The sequence below is a fragment of the Pristis pectinata genome, chromosome 2 (genome assembly GCF_009764475.1).
Source record: "Pristis pectinata isolate sPriPec2 chromosome 2, sPriPec2.1.pri, whole genome shotgun sequence".
NCBI classification, from domain to species: Eukaryota; Metazoa; Chordata; class Chondrichthyes; order Rhinopristiformes; family Pristidae; genus Pristis; species Pristis pectinata.
In genome coordinates, this window is record NC_067406.1 from 53,154,044 (window position 1) to 53,177,104 (window position 23,061).

Consider the following 23,061-nt stretch of genomic DNA (forward strand, 5'->3'; position numbering starts at 1 on the left):
CGATGATCTTTGCATCGTCAATGGAGACGGGAGAGGTTCCGGAAGATTGGAGGGTTGCGGATGTTGTTCCCTTATTCAAGAAAGGGAATTATAGACTGGTGAGTCTTACCTCAGTGGTTGGTAAGTTGATGGAGAAGATCCTGAGAGGCAGGATTTATGAACATTTGGAGAGGTATAATATGATTAGGAATAGTCAGCATGGCTTTGTCAAGGGCAGGTCCTGCCTTATGAGCCTGACTGAATTTTTTGAGGATGTGACTAAGCACATCGATGAAGGGAGAGCAGTAGATGTAGTGTATATGGATTTCAGCAAGGCGTTTGATAAGGTACCCCATGCAAGGCTTATGGAGAAGGTAAGGAGACATGGGATCCAAGGGGACATTGCAGTGTGGATCCAGAACTGGCTGGCCCACAGAAGGCAAAGAGTGGTTGTTGAAGGGTCGTATTCTGAGTGGAGGTCGGTGACCAGTGGTGTACCTCAGGGATCTGTACTGGGACCCTTACTCTTCGTGTCATCCGCAAACTTACTAACCCACCCCTCCACTTCCTCATCCAGGTCATTTATAAAAATCACAAAGAGTAAGGGTCCCAGTACAGATCCCTGAGGTACACCACTGGTCACCGACCTCCACTCAGAATACGACCCTTCAACAACCACTCTTTGCCTTCTGTGGGCCAGCCAGTTCTGGATCCACACTGCATGTCCCCTTGGATCCCATGTCTCCTTACCTTCTCCCATGTCTCCTTACCTTCTGTGGGCCAGCCAGTTCTGGCCTTTGTGATTTTTATAAATGACCTGGATGAGGAAGTGGAGGGGTGGGTTAGTAAGTTTGCGGATGACACGAAGGTTGGTGGTGTTGTGGATAGTTTGGAGGGCTGTCGGAGGTTACAGAGGGACATAGATAGGATGCAGAGTTGGGCTGAGGTGGCAGATGGCGTTCAACCCAGATAAGTGTGAAGTGGTTCATTTTGGTAGGTCAAATATGTTGGCGGAATATAGTATTAATGGTAGGATTCTTGGCAGTGTGGAAGATCAGAGGGATCTTGGGGTTGGAGTCCATAGGACGCTGAAAGCAGCTGCGCAGGTTGACTCTGTGGTTAAAAAGGCATATGGTGTATTGTCCTTCATCGATCGGGAAATTGAATTTAGGAGCCAAGTATTGTTGCAACTATATAGGTCCCTGGTCAGACCCCACTTGGAGTATTGTGCTCAGTTCTGGTCGCCTCACTACAAGAAAGATGTGGAAGCCATAGAGAGGGTGCAGAGGAGATTTACAAGGATGCTGCCTGGAATGCGGAGCATGCCTTATGAAAGCAGGCTGAGGGAACTCGGCCTTTTCTCCTTGGAGAGACGGAGGATGAGGGTGGACCTGATAGAAGTGTATAAGATGATGAGAGGTATTGATTGGGTAGATAGTCAGAGGCTTTTCCCCAGGGCTGAAATGGTGGCTACAAAAGGACATAGGTTTAAGGTGCTGGGGAGTAGATATAGAGGAGATGTCGGGGGTAAGTTTTTTACACATATAGTGGTGAGTGCGTGGAACGGGCTGCCGGAAACGGTGGTGGAGGTGGATATGATAGGGTCTTTCAAGAGACTGTTAGATAGGTACATGGAGCTGAGTAAAATAGAGGGCTGTGGATAAGCCTAGTAATTTCTAGAGTAGGGACATGTTCGGCACGGCTTTGTGGGCCGAAGGGCCTGAATTGTGCTATAGTTTTTCTATGTTTCTATGATTTGAGCGCACTTCTATCCACTACCTCTTTAGGCAGTGCATTCCAGATTTCAGCTGCCTTCTGATGGAAAAATCCTTCAAGTTCACTCTAAATTTCCAACCCCTTACCCTAAGCCTTTGGCATCTGCTGATAAACACCTCCTGCCAAGGAGAAATGTTTCTCACTATCTACCCTATTTATGCTCTTCATAATTTTGGATAGCTCAATCATGTCCACCCTCAGCCTTGTCCACTCCAGGGAAAATTACAGCCTATCCAGTCTCTCCTCATAATTGAATCACTCTATCCCAGGCAACCTCTTGGTGAATCTCCACTGCACTCTCTCCAGTGCAATTGTGTCCTTCTTATAGTATAGCAGTTTGAACTGTGTACAGTACTCCAGCTATAGCTCAACTAATGTTTTATATAGTTGTGCCATGACCTTCCACTGCTTGCCTTCATAAGCCAGGGCATAGAATACAGGCATCTTAATTGCCTTATTTACCAGAGCTGCTGCCTTCAAGGATCTTTGGACATGTACACGAAGGTCCCTCTGTTTCTTAGTACATATTAGGGTCCTACCATTCACTGTGTATATCCTAACCTTATAAATCTTCCAAAATCCAACACCTCTTATTTTTCAGAATTAAATTCCATCTGCCATTGCTCTGGCCATCCTATCAACTCATCAAAATTACTCTGTAGCCAAAGACTACCCTCCTCACTTCCAGAAATATCAGCAATTTTTGACATTGATTTATTAGGTACTGATGTATTATTTTCACATGCATTGAGATACAGTGAAAAGCTTTTGTTTGCAGGCCATCCAGGCACATCATGTCATACGTAAGTACATCGAGGTAGTAAATAGAAAACTGAATGTAGTGTTGCAGCTACAGAGGAAGTGCAGTGCAGGTAAGAAATATATAAGGTGCAATGACCACAATGAAGACGGTCACTCTCACCTCAACTCAGGAATTCAGCTGTTTTCATGACTGATCTATGCTGGCCTCAACTCCTCTTCTGTGTCAGTTCCTCATAACTCTCAATTTCTCAGTCTTTTAAATATTTATCTATCTCCACCTTAAATATATCTAATGACCTGGCCTCCTCCCCATTAGTGGCAGGGAATTCAGGAGATTCACTACTCTCAAATTTCTAGACACCTCAGTTTTAAATGACCAACCCCTTATTTTGTAGTTATGTCCCCTCGTTCGTGACTCACCCACCAGTGAAAACATCTCAATATCCACCCTGTCAAGGCTCCTTGGGATCTTCTACATTAAAATAAGGTGACCCCTCATTCTTCTAAACTCCATGGAATACAGACCCAAACTGTCTAGCCTCTCTTGATAGGAGACCCCCCTCCCCCCCCCCCAACCCCACTAATCACAGGAATTAGCCTGGTGAATGGATTGCTTCCAAAGCTACTATATCTTTTTATAGGTAAGGGGACTAAAACCATACACTTAACTATTGTTGGATCTACCTGCTAACCTTTTGTGATTCATGCACTGGAACACCTAGGTCCCTCTGAACGTCACTGGCTGTGCATTTTTGGTCTGGCACAGATAAACACAAACTGCATTGATTTAATACCCCACAGTTTTGAATGGGACAACATGGCCTTTTTAACTCTCTCCTTTCACAAAAATAGATCTTCTGACCTTTTTTCCATCTTAATAGCAAGTTCAGTCAGAGTTCTATTGCAATTTTTGAAATATCCCAGCCCAACCATACTATTAACCCTGTGCTCTCCTGAAGGAGATTCATTTCTTTATCTACCTTCATACTATTTTGCTACGTGAGAAAGGAGTACCTTTTGGTTTCTTTTTCAGGGATCCAGTAATGTGTATGCTGAATAGTTGGTCAGGGAAAGTACTTCCTTTTTTTTTGTGTATTTATTTGAATTTAGAGGATTATGCAGGTAAAGACATACTCTGGATCATGTAGCTTGTGGGGCACTTCCAGCATTGTTTCGTTATGTCAAATCCAAGAATTCTTATAGCCAAACCATAATATTAGTCAACCAGATCAAGTAACTACTTAGAGTTGCACATCTAAATTTTCATACTTGGAAAGGGTGTTTTAAGTGGGGAGGTTCCAGAGAAGAGGAAAATGATGGGATGAAAAAATGGAAAGGGATGTTTACTGTCTACCTTTAATTTTCTGTTTTTGAAGATTCTTACTTTTTATGCCAAATGACATCTTTTGTACATGCGTGGGTTTTTTCCCTTTACAGGAGTCCCCCACCCCCCAACCCCCATTATGGCTGTTCAGGTTACAGAAATTTGCCTTATAGAATTCACAAATCACTACCTCAAAAAAAAATTGGGATACAGAATAAAATTTGCTATCATGGAATTTATGCAGGAAAAACAAGTAAATAAATAGTTTTTTTTTCAACTCGTGATTCTTGATGTATGAGCATATGAAGGAAAGTTGTAATGTGGACCATTTTCCAGAAACACAACCCGCCCTAAACGCTGGAGTGAGCTGGATATTTGTTCTTGCATGTGGTGTACTCTGTGTGGAAGGCCTCTTACGTCTTTGTGTACAGGGATTACATTCCTTTGTCTTAATATGAAGCTCAGTTGTAACTTTGGTATGTGTAGCTAATTTTTAGCTGCATCCTTGCCCTGTGGGAGCAGCAGATGGAGAGCTACATTTCAGCACAATTTCTGACTGAAACATAATGGTGTCCAGAACGGAGTTAAAATTCACTAATCCCAGAAATTTTTGTGGTTAACGTCCACACTTTATCTGTGACAACTTGTTAAAAGGGAGTTAATCCCAGAGCCTCGTGCTTCTAATTTATGGGTAAAGCTTTTTGTTTGGAAGAGTAAGATGCTTTTTTGTTTTAAAGAAGGAAATGAAAAATGTTCTTTCATTATATCAAACTGGGATTATGAAGCAATTACACTCAATGCATTCATATAGATTGAATTTTTGCATTTAGCAAGGGTTTGCTTTATTATTAATCACACTGACATTGTCTATCCTTGCTTGAACTTCAGTAAGGGCAGAATAACCTACTTCTACCTCTTTTTGTTTTAATGACATAAGTAATGTTTTTATCATTTAAAAACATAATAGCCTACTTCTACCTCTATTTCTGCCCCTCACATCACCTCTGCTATTCAATAAACTTATAGCTGAGATTTTAATTCATCAATACTTTCCTGCGCTATTTCTATATTCCTTGATTCCTTTAATATCCAGAATGTCGAGGATATCAAAGATAGGGTTATATAAAAAAAAGCGCTTGCTTTTTTTTTATAAAAAACAGTTATGAGAAACCTACTTTCCAATGAATTTCTTACCTCCTGTTAATATTGTTTTATAAATGTACCCTGGGATATTGGTTTGTTTTTAATTGCATTATATTAGTGTCAGGCCAGTGGAATGCTATTATTTAAACGTCAGGAAAAAAAAGTTAAATTAGACTCTCAGAATGAAGAGAGCCCACTCAGAAGGTCCAAAATCAAACTGTTCTCTAGTCTGCTGCTTTTGCACTTATTTTTTCCATCAATATTATTATCTACTAATCCTTTTCCTTATTCAGAAGCAATAGTGCTATCGTAACAGTTAGAAAGAATAGTATGAATAAGAATTATGTCAATGAATTGTTTTGGTTTAGTAATTGGGATTTAGGGTTGTCATTTGCATATTAACAGAGAGCAGCATAGCCCTCACTTACAAAGACCAAATTCGAAATTAATTTGCATTTTGTATCTATATAATGTCTTTCATGACACGGGGGGCATCCCAAAGTGTTTCACAGCCATTAAAATACTTCTGAGTTCTAATTGTTTGATGTAGAGAATGTAGACAACCAAGGCATAGCAAGGCCCCAAAAACTCAAGTCAGGTTAAATGATCAGTGAAGCTGTTTCAGTGCTGTTGGTTAAAATACATTTAACGATGCAGGGAAGAATTCTCCAGGGCATTTTCTACTTGCACTGAGAAGTAAGAGGGGACCTTAGATTAATGTGTTATTCAGTGGATAGCATTTCCTAAAATACAGCATTCATTCAATGCTACCCCAAAGTATGTAGTTTATGTGTTCAAGGACCCGCATCCTTTCTGATTCTGAGGTAAGAGTACTTCCTCTGGGTCACAACTGAAATTATTTGCTGCTGCAAGTTTATGTCAAATAGGCTTTTAAAAGCAAACCTCTACCGTGCCATGGAAATTCTGTAATTGCATGATGCACCCAGAATGCTAGTGTCACCTTGTCTCTTCAGAGTAACAATTTGATTACAATGCTCTTTAATTTGAGTGCTCGATTTTATGATTATTATAGTGTATTCGCCACTCATCCTTGCATTTAATCGACAGAAAGCTCATACATACTAATGAGCATGTAAATTAAAAAGTGAACAAAGACTATTGAAGTCTTGAGGTGTGCTGATGGGGTGACCTATAGGAGCCTATTATGTGATTTTTTTTAATTTATAAAGGGCTTATTTGACATTTTAACCCACAAATACTCCTTTCATTGAATTGCTTGTAGGTACATTGTTATCCTTTCAATAAAGTAATTTTTGAGTGTTCTACTAATTTTTGTAATTAAAGCATTTGTGATACCATTTTTATGTCTTAAAATGAGGTTTGGGTCACTCAGAATAACGCATGTAGTAGATAATAAAATGTATTCTTTTTTTGATTCTTGAAACCCTGAAAGGAAATCTATTAACAGGCTATTTTACATATATGGTTTATAATTTAATTTGCTTCTAGTATTGAGTCATATTATTAGTTTTTTGTCTTTTTTTCCTTTATCTCTTTTTACATTTTTTAAAATTTATTTTGTGGCCTTGATATTATCATATAGTATCCCTAATCTTCTTGTCTTTACTTCCTGTGCTTTCCCCCCCCCCCCCCCACCCCCTGCTTTCCTAGGAAAGTATATTAATACCTGCTGCCTGACCAGAAAATATTGAGAAATATGATTTCTTTGAAACAAAAGAGTTTCATGGTTCAGCACTTTGTGTTGAAATCATGTATCTTGTCAGACTTGTTCCTTCATGTGGACGAGTAACCAATAGATTAATTGGGAACTTGACTCATTTAAACTCTTGAGTAAGATTCTGTAAAAATCCTCTTTTCCTTCCTAAAATTGTTGAACAAATTCCTCAGCATCATCAGGGATGAAAAATTTCTGACATGGCAGAAATTTGACCTCTTGGTTATTAAATCCTTATCTTAAAAAATGTCTTTCTGTCTTCCTGCTCTTCTGTTGTAGCTCTGATGTCTAATGTACTGCCCATGGGCCACATCTGCCGAGCTATTCAAGATCAACTTCTGTCCCATCTGTCTGCTTGCCATGCCAGGTACCCAACCATTGGGCTATCAACATTTCTTGGAAATCTCCAGGACAGCCCCTACTCCTTAAAAGGACTGGCCATAAAATCATCCCGCAATAGAATGCAGGGACTGGGAGGAGTTTTGTGGCTGTAGACCACAATAGTTCTCGGCGGCTCCTGCTGTCTGGGCAGATCACCGTTCTCGTACTCGAGGTCCTGAGGCATGCTGTCATTCTCCAGCCCAGGGGAGGTTGCCATTCTTCAGGTCAGAGCCCCAGGGTGAGCAACCACTCTCCCAAAAATATTTTTGGTATATATTTATTTTATATTTCACCTTGTATCACATTATACTTCATCTTGTCCCTATCTCCTTGAAGCTTCTTACATCTTTGTCCACACTCTCAATCCTGGCTTGTTCAGTATTGTCAGCAAACTGAGAAAAGTGACATTTGGTCCCTTCAGCCTAATTGTTGATGAATTGTTGCTGAATTGTGAGAAGCTAGACCCAAATACCAATCTTAGCAGCACTAAGCCTACCAACTTGAGAATATTCTGATTGTTCCCACTCTAATTTCAGTCCATATTTGAACATAGCTTGTTAGACAGTTAAAACTTTTGAATGCTAAAGAAGACAATGATCTAGACTCAATAAAAAGTTGTATTTAAAAGATAAAGCTAAAACAGAACAGAGAAATCCATTACTTTGATTTCTATTTTTTATACAAATGAAAATACTTTTTATTGAATGTCTATTCATTGCAAAATTTGTCTACTGTGCATCCTAATTCATTTACATTGGAATTGGTTTATTATTGTCACTTGTACTGAGGTACAGTGAAAAACTTGTCTTGCATACAGTTCATACAGATCAATTCATTACAACAGTGCATTGAAGTAGTACAAGGTAAAACAATACGGAATGCAGAGTAAAGTGTCACAGGTACAGAGAAATTGCAGTGCAAGGTTATAACAAGGTAGGTTGTAAGGTCAAGAGTCCATCTTATTGGACTAGGGGATCGTTCAATAGTCTCATAACAGCGGGTTAGAAGCTGTCCTTGAGCCTGGTGGTACGAGCTTCCAAGTTTTTGTATCTTCTGCCCAATGGGCGAGGGGAGAAGAGAGAATGTCCAGAGTGGATGGGGTCTTTGATTATTCTGGCTGCTTTACCGAGGCAATGAGAAGTATAGACAGAGTCCATGGAGGGGAGGCTGGTTTCTGTGATGTGCTGAGCCTATAGGAAATGTACATAAAATATGTGTTGAGCATACAGGAAGTATTTCCTACAGGAAATATTCATTTCCTTTTAGGTAAAAGGAACCTGGTGAATAGGTACATAGGACGTAAAAGTGGTAGTGCAAATGGATGAGAATATGTATAAAGAAATAACATGGTTCTTTACATTTTGATGCTTCTACATAAAAAAACTACAGACAGGAATGTAATGCTGAACCAGTACAAATCCTTAGAAAGGCTGCAGTCAAATAATTTGATCCTGTTTTGGGCACCCTATACACTCATATGGAAAGAACATGAAAGCAATGCAACAGCTGCATCATGAATTTTGGAATGCTAAGTTTTGAGATTTAAGAGGTTTGAGAAGTTGGGTCTCTCTTGAGAGGGCAATAGATGTCCACTTGAGTTTTCAGGGAGAATTAGAAGGGAAGTAATATTTTTCGTTAATGAAATGATAATGATAAATTACAAATTTAAGAATGAGAGGAAATTATGACTTTACTGTGGCGGCCTGCACACCATCCGAGCTCATGAACAATATGCTGGCGCTCATGGATGGCCATAAACCATGCCTTTTGTTTAAGCAGTTGTTACACTAAGAATTGAACTGTACACGAATGTAAAGGTTTGAACAGTTTTTATTGTATCTAGTTTCCTTTATTATGAATAAAGTTTATTTTGTTAAAAAAAATGTTGTGCCTTGAGCAACTGCCAGAGGACATTCACCTCCTCCTCGCGAGTGAGGAATTCAGCAACCCAAGGGGGGTCGCAGCCAAAGCAGACGTCCTTTGGCAGAGCAAGCAACGTGGAGCAGCCTCCGTCGGCCTGGCCACGACCACGCGGCCCAAAGCCCAGGCCCCGCAATCAAAGCCATCGAGACCCACGGGGGAGAAGGACGAAGCTTCGGATCAATGGTGTTTCTTTCACCAAAGGTGGGGTTCAGGCGCGCGCCACTGCCATCCGCCATGTGCCTTCCCAGGAAACGCCGGTGCCAGCCGTCGCTAATGGCTACGACGGCTGGCCACCGAGACAGCCTCCTCTACCTCTGGGACCGACACACCGGATGGCGCTTCCTGGTAGACACCAGGGCCGAAGTCAGTGTACTTCCCCCCTCGAACATGGACACTCATAACGCGGTCCCAGGCCCCGAGCTCACCGCCGCAAATGGCACCAGCATTCAAACGTACGGCACGCAAACCATCCCACTGCATTTTGGGTCCAGCCGTTCACTTGGACTTTCACGTTGGCAGCGGTGTCGCAGCCATTACTAGGGGCAGATTTCCTACGGGCCAACTGCTCCTGGTCGCCTGAAAGGCCGGCGTTTGGTCCCACACCAAGACATTCTAGACTTTCCAACTTGGAGAAGCCAAGCTACCGGCCCTCCACCTGGATTCCGTGACCCTCTCGGGTAACGAGTTCGCCAGGGTGTTGGTGAATTCCCCTCCATAGTCACCCCGCAGTTCTCCATGGCTGACCCCAAGCACGGTGTGCAGCACCACATTCCTATGCAAGGACCGTCGCTGCACACCCAAGCTCGCAAGCTCCCACCTGACAAGCTCCACCTCGCCAAGGAGGAGTTCTGTAAGATGGAGGAGATGGGAATCGTCCGCCGCTCAGACAGCCCGTGGGCATCCCCGCTGAACATGGTGCCCAAGTCCACAGGTGGGTGGAGGCCCTGCAGAGACTACAGGAGGCTCAACGACGCCACAACCGCCGACAGATACCCGGTGCCCCACATCCAAGATTTCATGGCAAACCTGCATGGAGCGACCATCTTCTCGAAGGCCGACCTGGTCCGGGGATACCATCAGATCCTAGTGCACTCTGACGATATGCCCAAAACAGCCCTCATCACCCCGTTTGGCTTGTTAGAATTCCTGAGGATGCCTTTCGTTCTCAAGAATGCAGCCCAAACTTTCCAAAGGCTCATGGACTCTGGGATGCAGCCTGGATTTCGTTTTCATTTATTTGGACGATATCCTGGTGGCCAGCAGTTCACGCCAAGAACACGTGGCACATTTGTGCCAGCTCTGCCAACGCCTAAGCGACCACGGACTGGCAATCAACCCAGCGAAGTGCCAGTTCGGGCTGACGGAGATCGACTTCTTGGGCCACAGGGTTAACCGACATGGCGCAGTCCCTCTATCGGACAAGGTCCAGGCCATCCGCCAGTTCCCCAAGCCCCACACGGTCAAGGGCCTGCAGGAGTTCATGGGGTGGTCAACTTTTATCATCGGTTCATGCCGGCGGCGGCACGCATCATGAGACTCTTGTTCAGCCTGATAGCCGGCAAGGCCAAAGAGGTGGCACGGGACGTGAAGTCCACAGAGGCATTTGAGCAAGCCAAGGAGGCGCTGGCAAAGGCGATCCTCCTAGTACACCTGAGAGTCAATGTACCAACGGCACTAACCGTCGACGCTTCTAACACGGCTGTCGGCGGAGTCCTGAAGCAGCTCGTCGAGGGCCAGTGGCAACCACTCGCTTTCTTCAGCTGGCACCTACGGCCACCAGAGGTGAAGTACAGCGCTTTCGACAGAGAGTTGCTAATGCTCTACCTGGCTGTCCGGGATTTCCGGTATTTCCTCGAGGGAAGGAAGTTTGCCGTCTATACGGACCACAAACCCCTCACCTTCGCATTGGCCAAGATATCGGATCCATGGTCAGCTCGGCAGCAGAGGCACCTGTCCTTTATTTCAGAGTTCACCATGGACGTCCACCACATCGCGGGGAAGAACAACGTCGTCGCCAACACACTGTCTCGCCCCTGCCTCCACTCAGCGGGCATATCGTCCTCAGGCATCAACTACGCAACACTGGCGGAAGCACAACAGTCGGACATCGAGATCCCAGCTTACTGCACCGCTGTTTCGGGACTCCAGTTCGAGGACATCCCCATCGGCCCGGCGGTGATTCAACTCCTGTGCAATGTGTCTACCGGCAGACCCTGGCCCGTGGTACCAGCAGCATGGAGGTGCCGGGTGTTCGATGCGCTGCACGACCTGGCCCATCCGTCCATCCAGGTGTCCATCAAGCTCGTAGCGGACAGATTTGTCTGACACGGTTTGCGCAAGCAGGTCGGACACTGGGCCAGGACCTGTGTACGCCGCCAGACCGCCAAAGTCCAGCGGCACGGGAAGGCTCCCCTCCAGCAGTTTCAGCCTACGCACGGGAGGTTCCAACACATCCACGTGGACATCGTCGGCCCCCTGCTAATATCCCGGGGCACCAGGTATATCTTTACCATGGTGGACAGGTTCACCAGATGGCCGGAAGCCGTACCGCTGGCAGACACATCCACTGAGTCCTGCACCAGGATGCTCATTGCGAACTGGGTCGCCAGGTTCGGCATCCCTACAGACATCACCTCCAACAGGGGAGCGCAGTTCACATCTGGTTTGTGGACAGCACTGGCGCAGCTCCTGGGCACCCAGCTGCATCACACCACAGCGTACCATCCCCAGTCCAACGGTTTGGTCGAGCGGTTCCACCAGCATCTCAAGTCGGCCTTGATGGCGCGCCTCAAGGGCCCCAACTGGACAGACGAGCTTCCCTGGGTTTTACTGGACATCCGCACAGTCCCCAAGGAAGACCTGGGCACTTCCTTGGTGGAGTTGGTCTACAGTGCTCCCCTAACGGTCCCGGGCGAGTTCGTACCAGGGTCCCACGGTCTGGAAGAAACTCCGGCAGAGGTGCTGACGAGGCTGCGGGACAAGGTAGGGACCCTGGCACCGGTCCTGACCTCTAGGCATGGTCCCACGCCATCCTTCACCCCTAAAGACCTCCGAGTCTTGTGAGTATTTTTATTCACAGGGGCATGCACAGGTCACCTCTACAGCGACCATACGAAGGACCCTTCAAAGTGATCCAGCACAACGGATCTACATGTAGGCGGGTGGCCGGGAAGCGACTTTTACACTGGACTGCCTCAAACTGGCGCACCTGGACATTGAGCAGCCAGTGAGGGTACCCACACCCGGCCGGCAAGGCCAGCCACCTCAGCAAGCCACACGGATTGGGGGCTCCACTTCCCCGATGGACATTTCTGGGGGGGGGGGGGGGGGCGGGGAAGGGAGGTGGTGTGGTGACCCACACACGCGGAACTCGAACCGCCATTGGACGCCACAGGCACATGCACAGAAGTGCACCTTGAACTATCTCCCAGGGGCGGACCTTCCGGGAACGTTCTGACGTGGTCGGAGCCCGCGCGGTGGCGGGGGCTTGTGGGTAGACTGTTTTTAGCACACTTTGGTGTGGTTGAAGTAAAGTTTCTGGAGATCAGCTCTCTCTGCCTCCACATCATTCTTCCGTAGCGCGCCGCGATTGGCTACGTTACATATGTTTTTATGTAAAGTGTAGATAATATGCGAAGTTCTGTTTAAAGATGCAGAGAGCAAGCAGAAGCATCGGATCTGGCTAGTGGAGAAAAGCAAAACTGCAGACCAAATTAGCCTATAATAATTGCGATCTTGTCAGCTTAATACCAGTAAGCACTTTTTAATGCAAGTATTTTCTGAATCTTGGGAAATAGATAGGCATTTGGTGGTTGAGATTTCAGCACTAGATCTGGATTTACTCTGGCATGAATTTGTATTTTAATTCCTTTGACAGGATAATTGATCTGGTTGGTGAGTGTCTTTTTGCAGAATGAAACTAAATAAGAGCATAAGGTTATACAATACACGGAATATCAGATTGGCTAAAGGGCACCTTACAAACCATCAATTTCTGTTATGGCTGCTTTCATGTGTATCATATTAAAATGCAACAATTTTTAAACTATGACAATTTTAATGGATTTCCACAGTTCCTATTGTAACAGCTGAAGAAATACTTCTCATAATTTAGTCAATTCTGTTAAGTCAGAGTCGGTTCCTTTTAAAACATCAGGTTTTCCACAGTACTGATATAATCAATGAGCCCAGATGTGCACCATTCTCCTGCAATACTATGAATCCCCATTGGAAAATATTGCAACATAATTGCAAGTGGCAGGAAATTCTTTAAAGAAGATGTCTGATGGAGTCAACTTTGTCATAGAGAGATACAGCATGGAAATGAGCCTTTTGACCCACTGAGTCCAAGCCAACCATTGAACACCCATTTTCACACTAACCCTATCCTACCCATTTTATCTCCCCACATTCCAATCAACTTCCCTACCCCCATCCATATTCTGCCATTTATTTGCACAATTTACAGTGGCCAATTAGCTATCAACACTTGTGTTTTTGGGATACAGCAGGAAACCAGAGCAACTGGAGGAAACCCACAAGATCATGGAGAATGTGCAAACTCCATGGCTCCAGAGATCAGGTTTGGGATTCAGGACATGTTTATTGGTCAGGATGTCAAAACCATAATTGCAGTAAAGAACTGTTCCAATCATCAAAAAGTTGTAGCAAGAGGCAAAATGGGCAGTCACAAACTCTCCTGCATACATGCAAAACAAGTGGCCCAATCATAACAAATTAGGTCATGGCATCAGTATGAAGATGCATGGAATCCTTACTAACACTCTTCCCCAAGCACAACCTTTATATGCTGTGGTGAACTGCTTCGATGGACCTATGATTGGAAGTTCTTTCACCACTATGGCTAACATTATTGCTTCAGGGTCTACTCAGCTGAATGTTAACACCTCCTGAGCCTTAGAGAAGAGACTAGGTCAAGTTTGAAGGATTTTGCAAAACAAAAAAAAACAGTGAATAGTGAGTGGCAAGCTGGTCAAGGATATGCCAGAAGCCCACAAGAAGTAAGCCAAAGAGAAACATCAGAGGAGAAAAAACAAATGAAATCTGTAAGAGAAAATCTAGACATTTTTATACACCAGAAAGAGGCAAAAAAAGGTGGTTTGCTGAAGCAGTTAAGATGGTTGTCACCAACAAAGCCTCAGATACAGCTGTATTCAGAAAGCTTGTCAAGTAAAAAATGAAAACTGGGAAATTCCCATCAGTTAAAAGCATTCTTTCAATTCAGAAATTGTTGTTAATCACCCATATCGATAAATTCCTTGGATTAACCCAATTAGTTCCAGTGAATGATTGACCATTTATCCACTTCTACCTTTCCACATTTTTAGTGGGCATCATTAAATCATTCACTATTTCTCAGCCTTTCTGCTTAATTGGTAGTGATTTCATTGATCATATGAAAGCTTAACAGAATTCAAGGTCCAGACACATAGCCTGGTGCCAACAGTAAAGTTTGTTACAATGTGTTCTTGTCCATTTAATATCAAGAAAGGCAAATAAGCTCAAAGTGGTTATATCTATCTGTGGCCTTTTCCATTCAAAGTCACCTTCTGCTTTATATTTACACCAGGTTTGTCAGTTGCTTCATGAGTGTTAATTTCCTTTATAAGTTTCACTCTGGTGACTTAATATTATGGGAAACAAAGGATGTGGGGTTAGTTCAGAAAAGTGATGCTGAGGTAAAAGATCAGCAGTGATCTTTTTGAATGGAATAGTCATGAAGGGCCAAGTAGCCTACTCCCTGCTTCTATTGCTTATGTCCTTTTGTTCATCAAATGCTTCTAAAACTAGATGTTGTTTATCCTATTTTCCAGTGTTTTATCTGGCAAATTATTTAGTTACAAGTGAAACAACTCTATTCTCATATATGAAGCAATCTAATGCCAGGTTGTATCTTAGACAGGCAGCAACAGTATTTTATAAATGACTTTTTTTTTGCCACTAATGGCAAGTGAACTAGGCCATAAATTCTAAGTGTATGCCTCATATTGTTTTAAATAGGAAAAGGTTTGCTTTCATTTGAGCATATGGCATTTGTTCCATTATCCCTGGAGATACTTTAAATATCAGCATGGCTCATTGGTAACATTTTTGCCTTTTGAGTCAGAAAATTGTAGGTTCAAGATTCAATCAGCATATAATGCTGATTGAATCTTGAACCTACAATTGGTTTATACATCATGGTTTATTTTGTTTTGTTTTTCTATAAAATAACCACTACAAAATGTCATGGAGTTGTACAGCATGGTAACAGGCTCTTCGGCCCACAGTGTCAGTGTCAACCATCAAGCTCATCTATACTAACCACACACCTGCATTAATTCTATATCCTCTATGCCTTGCTTATTCAAGTACCTGCCCAGATACCTCTCAAATGTTGTCATTATTTCCTGCCTCCACCGCCTATGGTAGCCTATTCCAGATACCAACTACTCTTTGTTTGGAAAAATTTACGCCTCAGATTCTCTTTAAACCTCTTCCCTCTCACTTTGAACCAATGCCCTTGGGTTTTAGATGCCCTTACCATGGGAAACAGACTCTGGCTATCAACCCTATCTGTGCCTCTCATAAGATAAGATTTCTTTATTAGTCACATGTACATCGAAACACATAGTGAAATGCATCTTTTTGGGTAATGTTCATAATATACCTCTATCAATGCAGGGAAAACAGACCCAGCCTATTTAATCTTTCCTTGTAATTCAAGTCCTCCACTCCAGGAAACATCCTTATGAATCTTTTCTGCACCCTCTCTAGCTTAATCACATCTTTCTTATGGCAACCAGACCACGCACAATAGCAGCCCAAGTGCAGCTTTACCAACATTTTGTACAACTTTTACTTGACTTCCTGACTCCTATATTCAGTGCCTCAGCCGATGAAGGTAAGCACAGCATATACCTCCTTCGCCACTTGTGTTACCACTTTGAGGTAACTTTGTACTCGTACCCCTATATCTCTCTGTTCAACAACACTCCCCAGGGCCCTGCCGTTCATTGTGTCTGTTCTGTCCTGGTTTATCTTCCCAAAATGCATCACTTTGCACTTGTCCGAGTTAAATTCCATCAGCTTGTTCCCTTGCCCACTTCCCATTTTATCTAGGTCCTCTTGTAACATTGAACAACCTTATACACTGTCCACTATGCCACCAATTTTGGTGTCATCTGCGAACTTACTAATATGCCGCCCACATTCTCATCCAAATTGTAAGTATATGTAACAAACAACAGGGGACCCAGCACCAATCCCAGTGGCACACCACTGGTCACAGGCCTCCAATCTGGAAAAACAACCCTCTATTACTACCCTCTGCCTCCTACCACCAAGCCAATTTTGTGTCCAATTGGCTAGCTCACCCTGGATCCCATGTGTTCTAACCTTCCAGACCAGTCTACCATGTGGGATCTTGTGAAAAGCATTGCTAAAGTCCATGTAGACAATGTCTACCTCCCTGCCCACATCAGTCCTCTTGATCATCTCTTGAAAAAAAAAACAATTAAATTTATGAGACACTATTTCCCATGCACAAAGCCATGCTGACTATCCCTAATCAGTCCTTCCCTTTCCAAGTGCAAATAAATCTTGTCTCTCAGAATCCCTTCCAGTAACCTTCCCACCACTTACGTAAGGTTTACTGGCCTGTAGATCCTTGGTTTATTCCCGCTACCCTTCTTAAATAAAGGCACAACATTAGCTGTCTTCAAGTCTTCCAGCACCTGTGACTAACAAAGTTACAAAAACCTCTGCCAGGGCCCCAGCAAACACCTCCCTTGCCTCCCATAACATTCTAGGATATACCTAGTCAATTCCTGTGAATTTATCTACATCTGTGTGTTTCAGGACCTCCAAAACCACCACCTCTGAAATGTTGATATGCTGTAGAATATCATAGTTCCTTTCCCTGAACTCACTAGTGTCCATGTGCTTCTGCATGGTAAATACAGACAAGAAGACCTTGCCCATTTCCCGTGGCTTGAACACAGATTATCATACATTGATCCTTAAGGGGACCTAGCTATGCTTTTACTCACTATATTTAGAATCTTTTAGGATTCTCCGTTGTCTTATCTACCAGAGACATCTCATGGTTCTTATTTGTTCTCCTAATTTCCTCCTTGCGTACTCCGACATCCCTTGTACTCTTCACAAGACTTGCTCAGTCCCTGATGCCTATACCTGATTATGCCTCCTTTTTCCTGACCAAACACTCAACATCCTTCATCACCCAAGATTCCCTAATCTTGCCAGCCTTTCTCCAACAGGAACATGCTGGCCTTGAACTCTCCCTATCTCACTTTTAAAAGCCGTTCACCTCCCAGACATCCCTTTTACCTGCAAACAGCCTCTTCCAATGAACCTTTGAGAGTTCCTGTCTGATGCCATTGAAATTACTTTTCTCCCAACTTAGGACTTTAACTTTAGGACTAATCCTATGCTTTTCTATGACTATCTTGAAACTAATCCATATCTCACAGGAGGAGCATACCACTCCACTGACTGCCATTTCGACCTCTGAAGTTAGTACTGGTTTAAAAGAAAGAAGGAAAGACCTTATCTAGATTTACTGTCCCTTGTCACCACTTGACCTCCTTGCTAATGTCTCCCTTGTCAAAGCCTCTGTACTTAGACCTCAAAACAGCCCTTCTCAAAATAGCTGCTCCACTAGAGCTTGTCTCTCTATCATATGCCGGACTTTGCTCACCCAGCCTGTTGCTAGAAAAAAGCAGTTAAGCTTACCTTGTTCAGTCTTTTTAAACTTGCCTCCTCGATCTGCTCATTTATTGACTATGGTATTCTGAAATATGACAGGTACTGTAGAATAAAATACATTTATCTTTATTAAACCTTTGTATTTGTCATAATCCTGGCTTGCTTGCTCATCATAGATAAAGGCGGCACATGGAATGAAGGAGCTGGGTAAGGAGAGCAGGTAGTTCACCAAAGCTACTAATTGCCTCAAGTAAGAACTTGAAGGGTTTCACTCAAAAAGTACACAAAAATGCAGGATCAATCCAATAGGTAAGCACCGTGGAAGTAAAATACTGCACCTGCCTGAAATCTGAATAAAACAGAAAATACTGGAAATTCTCAGTGGGTCACGCAGCATCTATGCAGAGATTAGCAGAGTTAATATTTCAGGACAATGATCCTTGAAGCATCAACTCTGTTTCTCTCTCCCTACAAATGTAGTCTGGCCTGTGTATTTCCCATAATTTTTTCTAATTTAGGTAAGGTAACGGATGCTGAATTCGTTTTTGAGTGAAACTGTCCTATTTGACTTAGATTTTCTTTGTATTACTGTTATCAATTGTTGTAATCCTCAGAAAGATTGGGGATTGAACTCTCAACAATAGTTCTCTCGTTTTCTACCTTAATATCAGCAGGCAATCAATTTCTTTGGGGTTTTTTTTGGCAAACCATTTTGGTAAGGGAGATTCCTCGGAATGTAGATACACACAGTTGTCGTGGGAGTTACTTCTATGGATGATACTGATCTACTGAGCATAAAGTTAAGAGGGTAGAGTTACACATGTAAATGAATGATTTGCATTTATATAGCACCATTTTTGAAAATGCCTTCAGAGTTTTTGGACAGAAAATTTAGGAATAACAGAAAAAGATTTCATTATTTTGATTTATTTTCTGTTATATTCATCTGATGGGTTCTTATTTTCCTGTTCAGCTGGACATTAATTGTGGCTTGAAGCAGTTTGAAAAAGAGTTTGTTTCAAGAGTGACGAAGGTGAAAAGTGGGGTTCCACTGTTCACCATATTAACAGATTGTGCTTGGGAATACAAATATTTGCAGGTAACATAGAGTTGGAGGTGATTAGAGACGATCTAATTGGAACTTGGATAATTCAGGCAGGCAAGAGATTTAGAACTGAGATGAAGAGCCAAATCTTCACTCGAAGTGGTGAATCTGTGGAATTCTCTACCACAAAAGTCCACAGAGACCAACTCGCTGAAGGTTTTTAAAGAAAAGAAATTTGCAAAAGGCATCAAGGGTATGGAGAAAGAGCAGGAATATGGTATTGAGACAGATAAGGAGACAATACTTCATTTCAGTCCTAAATCTCTTGCCCAGTACCCTGAGACTGTGGCCCCAGCCAGCTTGTCTGCATTATTTGAGTTTAAATTAGATTCACTCTCATTCTTTGAAGTTCCAGTGCATATAAACTTAGTCACCAACAGTATCCCCACCCCACCCCTATTCCAGGAATCAGCCTGGTTCACTGATCAGTCTTCACTGCACTCTCCTGTATCGCAAGTATATCCTTTACTAGGTAAGGAGAACAAAAAAAAAGCAGAGACATTCTCTTTTGTTTTCCCCATCCCTCCCGCTGCAACTTAAAACATGGTTGCTTTCCAAATCATAGTTCTACTGAAAGGTCAACAGTCCGAAACAACATAAACTGTTTATCCAAAGAAGTTATTCGATCTGCTGAAAATTTCCAATATTTTTCTGTTTTGTTTCAGATTTTCTTAATCTGCAGTTTTTTGTTTTTTAAATATAGATACATTTATTAAGAGGTCAAATAACCATGTGCCACAAAATGAAAGAGGCTTATAATGAAAGTTAGTTATGGTAGAATAGGAGAGGTTCCAGAGGACCTTAAATGCTGGCATTAACTGCCTGAGCTAAATGGCTTGTTTCACAGCTGCATAATCTATTTTGTTCTACACAAGTGCAGGAAGTTTTCCTTGTGTACGGACTTGAATTCCTCCTTCAACTGATAACGAACAGATCAACCTGCATTTCTTCTCATCACTGTACACGCATCAGTGCAGCTGCAGAATGGATGACAATTTTGCTTCCAAAGCTTTACAGTGTAAAGCATCTCATTATTGCAGTTTTGAAGTGTCATTGACCTGAAATATTAACACTTTCCATGTGTCTTCTGATCTGCTGAATGTTTCCAGCATTTTCTGCTTTTCAAATTTCCAGCATCTGCAGTCTTATTTTTGCTTCATTATATGAGCACTTTGACATGAGCAAGTATTAAACAATTACAGGTCTTCCAATGTTATCCCCATGTTAAAGAGCTGAAATGATTAAACATGTCCAGGGATAAAGTCCAATGCACCACTTCAGAAATTAACATTTTTTTCTACCTACTTATGAATATTGATCTATAGATCATTCTAACAACCTGAATGTAGACCTGCATGCACTACCTCTAGTTACGTTTTTCTATAAATCAGAAAGTGGAAAGTAAATGTCTCTGTTTATGCAGTTTTCATTTTGAAAATTCACTTTCAATGAATTTAACCCCCAGTTATTAAAGATAAAAAAAAAATCAACAAATGGACTGTTGTAATGTAAACTTCATTGTTTTTTTAAAAGGATAACTAACAAGTAACTTGCAATGTAACACTGAATTGTTCTTAAAAGAACGTGAGTTTTCGAATAGATTTTAGTTTCCAATTACTTATGAATCTGAAAAGAATGGTAAAATATTACAACAATTCAAGACAAAAGTTGTTTTAATTTCATCTGCATCGGAATGGGAACTTGTCACCAAAATTACATTGACTGACTTCTTTGGCACATGAGGAAATGTGATAAGGTATTGGTTTTTAGTAAATAATAACTTATTTGTTTTTTCTAATAGCTTGGATACGAGGAAGCAGAAAAGACCCACCTACCATAGAGGTAGGTATCAAGATCTTTTTATTGAAAATGTTCACCAAATTATAAATTAATTACCCAACAATGTACAAGTGCAGTATCAAAATTGTAGATAACTGAAAAATTGTCTCCTTGATTTAAAATAAAAAGTAGTTTGATACACTTAAGGCTGGTTCCCTCAGAATTTCTGAAGAAAAATCCAGTCTTAAGAATAAAGATGAGAATCATTTACTTCCAAGGCTATAAATTAATTACTAATATTTAATAAGGACTTTATTAACAGTTAACTTTATTTAATGCAGTGTAAATGTTCACATATTTTGACTAAAGTGACCTATTTGGGTAAACTGACAGAATTGGCTTAATGGTAAACAAAACTATCACTCTCTTATGCATATATATTCCAGTGCAGAAGCCAAAGCAGTTTATTGATATTGTTTTGTAATAGTTAGTTGAAATGTAGGAGTAGAGTCTGAATAGGTTAGAAGAATTGCAGTTGTGCTCAGGCAAATGAATTCGAAAGAACTGAACAAATCTTCAGAGACTTGAACATGTGCCCAGAGAGTGAGGAGCCAATGAAGTAGTCTCTGTAATCATAATAATAAATAGTCTCAAAATTATATTAGGGTTCAGTTAATTATATATAGCATTACATATTTTGTTTGAAGTCATGCAGTACAATATCCTTAGAATCTAATAGCAATTTATGATACCTTGCCTGTAAATGGAGTTTTACTTCAAAGCTTTATTTAAATTTTTTTATATCTGTGAATTGTCAACTTAAAAATTATTACTTTCATTAAAAAAAAACTTAGTCTCTGCACATGACCATTCCTTGCTTGTTGGTATTTATTACTCATGAGAAGATCTTCATGCGCTTTCTTGAACATTTGTAGTCCTTGTAGCAAATATCAGGATTTGACAAAGCAATGAAGTGAGGACAAACGTGTATCCAAGTCAGGATGGTGTGGGACTCCAACTGGGTCTGGCAGTATTCCCTTACACCTGCTACTATTAGCTTGTACATAGTGAAATCACTGGTTTGGCCAGAAGAAATTACTTACTATCCAGTCCAGGTGAATCCACTCCAGGTCTTCCAGGTCTGTCCTTAAGCAATCACTTACTAGGTGGCTCCACTTCAGGACCGAAGAGTCGCCACCGCTTACCTCAGAAGCGTGGTAAGAGAGATGGGCTGCAGGTGAGACTGAAACAGCATGAATGCAAGACCCCCCTCCCCAGCATACTACTAGCTAATGTCCAGGTCATTGAGAACAAAGTTGCTGAACTAAGGGCAAGACTGACCTACCAAAGAGAACTGAGGGACTGCTGTGTGCTATGTCTCACCGAAACATGGCTTACACCTGCTACACCTGACTGCCATTCAACCTGAGGGCTTCTCAATCCCTTGAATGGGCCATACAGCATCTTCAGGCAAAGTTAGAGGCAGAGGGGTATTCTTCTTAATCAATAACTTGTGGTGCTCAGATCTAATGGACCTGGTGAGTTCCTGCTCACCCAGCCTGGAATATCTAACAGTGAAGTGTCGACCATTCTACCTGCCAAGGGAGTTCACTTCAGCTTTCCTGATGGCATTCGACATCCCACCACAGATGGACATGAAGCCTGCAGTCAATAAGTTACATTCTGTGGTCAACAACCTTGAAACAGGATACCCTGAGGCCCTCTTCATTATTGCAAGTGACTTCAACCAGGCCAACCTCAAGAGTGTGTTACCAAAGTACTTTCAGCACAACTCCTGCTCCACCAGGGGCCCTAACACCCTTGACCACTGCTATACAACCATCAAAGATGCCTTCTGAGTCACCCCTCACCCTCACTTTGGTAAGTCTGACCACCAGGCTGTGCTCCTCCTCCCTGCATACAAACAGAAACTGAAACGGGAGGATCCATTACAGAGAGTCGTGCAGTGCTGGTCTGAGGAAACAGATGAGCTTCTACATGACTGGTCCATGTTCAAAGACTCAGCTGCCAGCCTAGATGAGTATGTCACCACCATCACGGACTTTATCAGCAAGTGTGTTGAGGACTGTGTACGAAAGAGGGCAATACAGGTGTTCCCAAACCAGAAACCATGGATGAACCGGGAGATCCACTCCCTACTGAAGGCAAGGACTGCTGCACACAAATCTGGTGATTCTGCTCTGTACAAGAAATCGAGATATGACCTTCGGAAAGCTATCAGGAATGCCAGGAGACAATATCAATTCAATATAGAGTCCCAGACCAGCCATCAGTTATGGCAGGGCTTGCATGCTATAACAGGCTACAAAGCGAAGATGGGCTGCATGGTTAACAACAGCGCATCCCTTCCTGATGAGCTTAATGCATTCTATGCGCGCTTTGAACAGAAGGGAAGTGGATTGTCACCACCCACCCTGACAGCCTCCAATGCAACTGAACCCG

General features: G+C 42.5%; 1 protein-coding gene across 3 annotated transcripts in view; it reads left to right on the forward strand.

Moving 5' to 3' along the window:
- Positions 1 to 23,061, forward strand: part of ndufaf2 (NADH:ubiquinone oxidoreductase complex assembly factor 2) — a 91,519-nt gene that overhangs the window by 60,211 nt on the left and 8,247 nt on the right. For all 3 annotated transcript variants that reach the window (XM_052041835.1, XM_052041827.1, XM_052041843.1), the window contains one exon: positions 20,621 to 20,661. In XM_052041835.1, the coding sequence (XP_051897795.1) occupies positions 20,621 to 20,661 (41 nt within the window). The remainder of the gene's footprint in view (positions 1 to 20,620; positions 20,662 to 23,061) is intronic.